The sequence below is a fragment of the Nannospalax galili genome, unplaced genomic scaffold (genome assembly GCF_000622305.1).
Source record: "Nannospalax galili isolate Female #2095 unplaced genomic scaffold, S.galili_v1.0 scaffold137, whole genome shotgun sequence".
NCBI lineage: Eukaryota > Metazoa > Chordata > Mammalia > Rodentia > Spalacidae > Nannospalax > Nannospalax galili.
In genome coordinates, this window is record NW_008340203.1 from 815,062 (window position 1) to 823,954 (window position 8,893).

The 8,893-nt window shown below is 43.3% G+C and overlaps 1 protein-coding gene across 1 annotated transcript; it reads left to right on the forward strand.

Moving 5' to 3' along the window:
* Window positions 1–904: 904 nt before the first annotated feature.
* Window positions 905–1,480, forward strand: LOC103735941 (keratin-associated protein 9-1-like). The gene has a single exon (XM_008835365.1). It carries the CDS (start codon window positions 905–907, stop codon window positions 1,478–1,480), a length of 576 nt encoding a protein of 191 aa, XP_008833587.1.
* Window positions 1,481–8,893: the final 7,413 nt, after the last annotated feature.

Genomic DNA, 8,893 nt, shown 5'->3' on the forward strand with positions numbered 1-8,893 from the left:
TAGAGACCAAGGTAGAAATAATACCTTTCAAATGAGGACAGCTACTAGACACATACATATTATTTCCTGGTATGGAAGAATGAACATGCCATTTCCTGTATATATGTGGGAAAGGTGTATATAAAAGTATGTGAACTTCTCTGAAAGTGTATTATGATTCAATTTCTTTTAAATAAAGGTGTTTTCTTATAGCATTTAATTTCTTCATTTTATGAAGATAAACAGTGTGCTGGTTGAAGTGCCCCACTTGAGGTTATCTTGCTGGTAAACGAGGTGAAGATCTAATTAGATTGATGCTCTCTGAACCCCTATATCTTCCTTTTGCCTCTGTCTTCAGGTTCTAGTGTTGGTGTACAACTGAAAACGGCTATAAACCACCTTCTACCCATATACTCTTCGATAGAGTTGGTCCATGGACTGTGTTTGCTGCAGATAGGTATGCCTGCTGTCCTCTGTTATTACAGAGCAAACATGTCTGGGAAACAGACAAGGACAGGGCAGGGTTCCATTTAGTCACTGTGAATGTAGCTGTCTCCACAAAGGCTTTCCAGAATCCACACAGCCAAAGGAACAAGAGAAAAAAAAAAACGAGCAACATGTCACAACTATCATAGGACCAAATGATGAACAGAGTAGGAAGGATGCTGATGATGATTTCTAGAAACAGTCTCGTGAATTATCCATAATTAACTGTTGTTTCATAATTTTCAAAGGGATCGAAATTGGGGAACAACTTCCTCCTGTGAGAATTTCCTCATGAACAATAGAAAACAACAACAAGGAAAAGCCTGCTTATTGGTCTTTTCATGGGATGTCCAGGGTATAAAAGCCTAGAAGGTGAAGAAGTTGTCAGAATCTGGGAAACTCCCCTGTGAACAGGACCCCACCCTCCACATCTGACACCATGACCACCTCCTGCTGCTCCCCTTGCTGCCAGCCCACCTGCTGCAGAACCACCTGCTGTAGAACCACCTGCTGGAAGCCAACCTGTGTGACCAGCTGCTGCCAGCCCAGCTGCTGTGGGTCCAGCTGCTGCCAGCCTTGCTGTCAAACCACCTGCTGCAGGACCAGCTTCCAACCAAGCTGTGTGACCAGCAGCTTCCGCACTCCCTGCTGCCAGCCCAGCTGCTGTGTGTCCAGCTGCTGCCAGCCCTGCTGCCAGCCCAGCTGCTGTGAGCCCAGCTGCTGCCAGCCCAGCTGCTGCCAACCCTGCTGCCAGCCCCGCTGCTGTGAGCCCAGCTGCTCCCAGCCCAGGTGCTGTATCACCAGCTGCTGCCAGCCCAGCTGCCAGCCCAGATGCTGTGAGTCTCCCTGCCTCAAGCCCTGCTGCGAGCCCTTCTGCCTCAGACTGAGCTGCCAGCCAGCTTGCTCTGGACCTGTGACCTGCACCAGAACGTGCTACCACCCCTCATGTGTCCGTGTGCCTGGCTGCCTATCCCAAGGCTGTGAGTCCAGCTGCTGTGAACCCTGTAGCTGTTGACTCTCCCCACTGTCACATTCCAACTCTGTATCTACCGATTCAAGTCTTCTAACAATGCCACTCTGCATGCTTTGCCATCATTAGCTATCAATGGGATGGCTTCTTGTGAGTGGGTGTGGGAGCCTGCTTGGTGGGCAAGATCCTGCTTCGTTGCTTTTCTTCTTGTCACTGTTGAGCAGTACTTCAGCTCCTGATCTTTATAACCTTCTCTTGACTGTGAGTTGTGTTCTGGGATTCAGAAAAACATAACCTTCATCCTTTCCAAGTAAGTTGGGGCAAACAAAAACTTAAGTCTTTTCGGTAACTCTCCTCAGTGATAAATGCCGGTTTCTTTCTCAGTGCTCCTCTCTTCTTTTTCTGTCACGTTCATTTCAAATTGTTTTCTCACTTGCGTGGGTTCTTCTAAATAAATCTGCATTTGTTTCCTGAAAAAATGTGGATGATGTTGCATCTTTTCCTATGTTCCATTTTTGCTCCTGTAGCACTTCCTTCACAAAGCTTACGCCCTGATTGATTTCCATGTCTATTCTCCATGCATAGTCTGACGTCTTCAAAATATTTAGAGCCAAGAGTATCTTTGGCAACATGTAAATAAGAAAAATTACTTATTCATTGTCCTCTGGGCCACCACTTGGGTCTTATTTTATCTCACAGGTACTTTAATTCCATCTTAGACCAGGCAGAATACTAAACATTGGGAAGATACACCTGGCTCTTTCCTCTCTTGCAGAGGAAAGCTTCACACTTTCACATTCAGGGCACATTTCAGGGTACCAGTAAAGGACAGACCAGCAGCATTGTTCGCAACAGCTAGTTGTCCAACAGAGGAATGGGTAAGAAAGTGAATTGAGCCAATTTAAGAAAGATGAATGTCATGTTTTCTCTCTTTTGTTCCCAGATGTTATATAGTCACATAAAATCATGAATGTATATATTAAATAAGAGAAGCGAAATTGTCTAAAGGAATAAAGAGAATTAATGGAGGAAGGAGCCACAAAAGAGAAGGTGAGGGAATGGGCGGGGGTGAGCATGCTTAGCATACAATATATACAGGTAGGAAAATTTTAATTTAAAAACCAGAAAATGGGATAAAATAAAATACAAGGATCTGTGTGCCATTAGGAGCCATGGATAGGTATGAGCATGGCAGCAGAGAGGAGAATACAGGCAGGTATTCTAAAAACTGAACATGAAAGAGCATGGGTAAGCTTTAGGTCTTCTGCAGTCTATCACTTATGTTGGATACAACTCTAAATTCGAAAATATATGGGCTAGAAGGTGACTCAGTCAGTAAAATGCCTGCTGTGTAACCTTGAGCTGTTCAGCTCCTCAGCACCCCTATAGAAACATGGATAGAGCAGCATGTGCCTACAATTCCAGCACCGAGGAAGCAGAGACAGGAGGATCTCTAGGGGCTCTGTAGCCAGCGAGTCCAGCCAGTTAGTGAGCTCTGGGTTCAGTGAGAGACCTTGCCTCAAAAAATAAGATGAGGCGACTAAGCAAGAGTTCCACTACTGACCACTGACCCCTGGTCCTCCTCGTGTGACCACACACACACACACACACACACACACACACACACACGTACTCTAAAACACTAAAACATTAATAGATCATATTATCAAAGGAAATTGAGGCTTCGGGACCAGAGCATGCCCTTTTGCAAAGTTAACAAAAATGGGGAGACCTTGAGTCTTCTTCCCTTTCAAGAGGCTGCAGCATAATCCAGCTTGCGTACCACTAATATTTCTCATTTCTGGTGCTTCATAGCAAAGAAGTGCTTCAAACTGTGTATTGATATTTACTGAGGGGCACTTAGTGAGTGTTGTTTTACGTGCTGTGCCTCACTTTCAAATAGCCCTACAAAAGTCGTCGAATGCACCCAGAATACATGAAGCTAAGAAGGCAACGTAACCTGTACCAGAATGCACAGTTCCCAAACACCCGGAGTGGCTTAACTATTGGCAACTGATTAGGGTGGGGTGAGAGAGAGTAGATCTTCTTTAAGGGAATGACTGTAGATAGGCTGACTAGACTCCAGTGGATGAACTTATACCAAGGGACATCTGGATACAAATCTTTGACCAAATAGGACCTGGCATGTATGACAGAATGCATGAAATGCGGTGGGAGGGGGATGAGGGGGCACGGATTGGGGGTCCCTCCTCCCTTTCCAGTTGAACACCTCTATTTTCCCACATTTTCTCCCTTGGTAATATCTGTTTCTCTTTATCGCCTTCTCCCTGGCTTTTCCTTTCCCTTTACCACAGTAGTTCTTTTTCGTTTTCCTGGCACCTGCGGTTACACAGGAAATACACCCCCATAGGGATTTGGTGCTCAGATCCACAAATGAGGGAGAACATGCATCGCTTCCTTGTTTTTATGAGTCTGTGATACTTTACTTCGTATCAGGCACCATTGTAGAGGAGGGGGCAGAATGACGGTAAGAGCCAGGATTGGTGCATGAACATAAGGAAACAGAGGCTTTCAGGCCTTCGGGAACTTGCTCCTATGAACTTGCAGCAATGGTTACAGCATGCAGAAGACCCATGCTGACTCAGTCAGACAAAAACCCAGCAAAGAACTGGGGAAATGGAGGCCCCAAACATAGCTGAGGAACTATGGGCAGTTGATCACTGCTGTATGAGGGAGAGTTCATCATCTTTAAGGGCCTGATGTAGATAGGCTGACTAGACTCCAGTGGATGAACTTATACCAAGGGACATCTGGATACAAATGCTTGACCAGATCTGGATAGGACTTAACATTTATGACACAAAATCTGGTGGGTGAGGCTTATGGGTGGGGGATACAGATGGGGGATGGGGGTCTAAATTTGATTAAGGTCTATTATATGAAATGCATAAAAACTCAATAAAAATATACATTTAAAATCTGTTTTTACTGAGCTGTTTGTTTATGAAGCACCACAAGAAAACAAAGCAGGTCCTCTGTAACCAAAAAAAAATCTTATACATAGAAATGAATGGTTGGGGGATTAGGGAGATGGCTCAGTTGGTAAAGTGCTTGTTACACACACACACACACACACACACAAAGAAAACTTGGGGAGTTCAGTGTTTGAGGCTTTGATAAGATCTCATGTATTCCTGAGCGTGTAGCACATGCACACGCACTGGACTAGGTATACACTACATAAGTGTGGAGGACTCAGTTCTCCTCTCTGGATAACCAGATATCTCTACAACTCAATTAAGAAGTAAAAGGTAAAGCAAAGCTGTCTGGCTAAGTATTACAGTTTTCCCCTAATCCATGCTCAATGATCCTAATCAATGACTGGGAGCTATACTGGTTTGAGGTCTTAAGGAAATCTCTGACTTATTATTAGCTAACTGTGCTGTTTAGTTTTTCATCAACATGACACAGACTAGAGTCACCTGGAAAGACGGAATCTCAATGGAGCAGTTGCTTCCATTAGACTGGCCTGTGAGCATCTTCGTAGGGCCTTTTTGGATTGTTAATTGATGTAGGGGCCCAGCCTCTGGAGGGTGGTGCTATCCCTGGGCAGGTGGGCCTGGGCTAAATAAGAAAAGTATCTGAGCAAACCAGAGGAAGCAAGCCAGTAAGCAGCATTCCTCCATGATCTCTGCTTCCATTCCTACCTCCAGATTCCTGCCTTGAGCTCCTACCTTTACTTCTCTTTGTAACCTGTAAGTCAAATAAACATATTCATTTTCCAAGTTAGCTTTGGTCAGTGTTTTATCACAGCAACAGAAAAAGTAACTAGACCAGAAATTGGTACAAGCATATGGGAACTAGCTGTGATAGGCCTTTCAAGTTGGTTTGTGGGAGGATTCTGGGAGCTTTCGGAACTTTGGGGTGGAAAAGCCATTGAGCGCTCAGTGCTTCGTGGGCTGCTGTGTGGGAACTTGGAAGATAATGCTAAGAGCAATGCTGACAATGAAGAAGTGACTTGTGAAGTTTTAGAGGGAAGCAGACTGTATGAGGGCTACTCGTGATATATTTCAATTAAGAATCTGTGGACGAGAAACCTCCTGTGCTTTACTGGGACAATGTGTGCTGCTTAGGTGATTAAGAAGAGAACAAGATTTTCTGGGAAGCATTTCCTCAGGATCAGCACACAGTAGCTGTGGTCCAGAGGGTGCTAGGACTACATGTGAAGCTGGAACCTGAAGGTAGAAATGTGTAAGAGTCTCCCACACAGTGCTGGTTTTAAAGAAATAAAGAGGTTGTGGAGAGAAGCTGAGCCCTGACACCATGTGGCAGGATTGGAGTCCCTGTAGACAGGACAGAGGACCGTAGTTGAAGGTGCAGCCTTGGTTGCCAGTGGAAATCCCAGCAATATTGGAGATGCCAGGACTGTGGGGTGACTACCAAGGACAGCAGGAGGAGTGAAGCAGAGTTGGTCTGGGTCTACAGAAAAGTAATGTATAGTACAGGTGGCAGAGGGGGAACAGTGGAGCTGCCCAAGCTTTTGGAGTCCAAAGATCATGAATGAGTCCAAGATGTCAGACACTGAACTACACTGTCGAACTCTGGTTTTGCTTAAGTGTGCCCAATTCTTCCGCTTTGAACTAAGAAACTACGTAGCTTATTTTGGATTTTATGGGAACTCACAGTTAAGAGACTGGATTTTTAAAGAAAACTTGAACTTTTAAATCATTGGAATTTAAAGACTGAGGAATTTTAAAGTTTGTGTTTTATATTGTGATATTAACATGAGATCTTGGGGATAAACAAAAAATAAAGGTTGTGGTCTAATAATGATGTGTTTGTGTGTCAAGTTCACAAGGGATCAATTGTGTTGGTTAGGTTTTTGTCAGTTTAACACAGACTCACCTTGAAAAAGGGAGGCTTACCTGAGGAACTGCTTTCATCAGACTGGCCTATGGCATGTTTAGGGGGCCCAGTCCACTATGAGCAGGGGTTTACCTGGGCAGGTGGGTCTAGGTTGTATAAGTAAAACCTCTGGGCAAATCAAGGGAAGCAAGTCAATAAGCAGTGTTCCCTTCATGGTCTCTGGGTCAGTTCCCTCCTCCAAGTTCCTGCTTTGCACTCCTGCCTCAGTTTCCTTTGTTGATGGAAACCCATAAACTAAATAAACACTTTCCTTTCCCAAGCTGGTTTTGGTCTTAGTTATCACAGCAACAGAGAATCAAACTGGGATGCTGAGTTTATATTTCAGTAATCACATATGATAAACAAGATAGGGTTAGCAGTATTAGTTAAGAAATGCCACAGAGACTGGAGAGGTGGCTCACTGGTTAAAAGCATTGGCTATTCATGCAGAAGACCCAGGTTCGAATCCTAGCACCCGCATGATAGTTAACAACTGTCTGTTACTGCAGTCCCAGGGGATCCAACGCCTTCTTCTTTCCTCTGCAGGTATTACACCATGCAGGTACATTTACACAGGCAGGCATAACACTTATACACATAAAATTTAAAAAAGAAAAAAAGAAATTTAAAAAGAAATGCTACAAACAAACTAATAGAAGCAAAGGAACACTAGGGAAGAATGTGATTTCTCCAGGTGCTACATTGTATTATTTTACAGATCTCACTTTCAATAAAAACAGAAAAATCTAAGAAAATAGAATCCATATGTAAGAAGAAAACACAGCATTGCTTCAGTGCAGAACGTATCAGATCCCTGATCTTCTTTGGTACTTTCCACCTGGGAAAAAATTGGAGCCATACAAAACTATTAAAGCTGTGTTTAGAAATAAATATAAAAGACAAAAGATAAAACAATAAAACTTTTAGATTAGAAGAGAATACCTTCATAGTACTGGGATTCATAAATATTAAAAAGCAGAGTTATTGGTTCATTAAACTTATGAAAAATTGCTGGACGTGGTGGCACATGCCTTTATCCCAGCACTAGGGAGATGGAAGGCAGGTAGATCTCTGTGAGACTGAGGCCAGCCTGCGCTACATAGTCAGTTCCAGGCCAGCTGGGGCTACAGAGAGATCCTACCTCAATAAAACAAAAAATATTAAATATTAAGACTAAATACTACTTACTAAAAGACAGCATAAAGTGAGGGAAATAACAGAGTAGGAATAATATATATATAAATATATAATATAATACAGAGAGAGACGAGAGAGCGAGATCTGTGGATATCTATCACCCACGTACAATATGTATACATAATTACATATACTGATATATGTACATATATTTATATTCTGAGCACATGCCTGCAGCTATAAGATCATAAGAAACTGCTGATCAAGAAGAATCATGGCTAGAAAACTTGAGCTGACTTCTCACAAAATGGGAAAAGGATAAACAAGTATCTGACACACATTAAGCATCAAGGAAATGCATATACAGAACATGAATACATTTCTAGAAAGTTCAAAATGTCGGGGATAGCAGGAGATGCTTCTGGAAGCCAGAGACTGAAAGGCTGCTTCATTCTTTCTGCTGAAATTAACTGTGTGCTTTCTTTTGCTCCTTTATTTTTACCCTTGTGGAGGTAGCATGCGCATATCACCGTGCACATGTGGAGGTCAGAGGACAACCTCAGGTGATCGTCTTCACTTTCCACCTTATTTGAAACAGGGTTTCTTGTCCACAGCTGCGTACAGCAGGCTTGCTGGCCAGTGAGCTTCCCGCGGCCCTCCTGCCTCCATCTCTTGTTTCACCATAGGAGCACTGGGATTGCACAGACATGTGCCACAGGGCCTGGCTTTACATGGGTTCTGTAAAGCATCCTTGAGTCCTCAAGCATGCTCAGCAAGAACTTCTCCCACTGAGCCGTCTTCCAGTCATTTTCATTAAGACCCTGTAACTTCAGGATCACTATAGACCTACAGCAAAAAAACAGATTAAGAAATGGCAGCTAATTTCCTTCATTTGATAAAATATATGAATTTACAGATAAAAAAAATCTTGGCATCATCTCACGTAATCAGTTCCCTCAGCTTATAAGGTCATGATGTATACGTTGAGATATTTCGCTGAGGATACTGTGCCCATCATAGAATAGAGATGCTGATGCTTTTTGAATCCCTTTATGTGGCTGTGCTCTGTCTCCTTGCTTTGGTGCTGACATCCATATGAAAAAGGCTATGCCAACCACATCCTACCTGAATTCCTTTGATAGAAATGGAATATACATATAGAGTAAATTGTCACAAATTTAAATGCTTATTATGGCCTTGAGCCAGGCTGTCCTTGGTGATTGTCCTTGATCCACGTGGGATTTGAAGTCATCAAAAGAGAAATGCATCAACAGCATCCTGACCTTCCTATGATAGTTCCCACTGTGTTCACCTAATGGGAAGATCCTGGAGGAACGACTGCTCTGACCCTCCCTGAGCTGGCAGGGGCTATCTCATGACTGATAATAAGCTACAAGCAGAAATGCTCAGGATAACTCCTGCCTTTTGCATTTCTGAAAAGGTTTCTTAAAGTAT

Excerpts from the sequence above, each read along its gene's own strand:
- LOC103735941 (XM_008835365.1), top strand. The coding sequence starts at position 905 with ATGACCACCTCCTGCTGCTCCCCTTGCTGCCAGCCCACCTGCTGCAGA.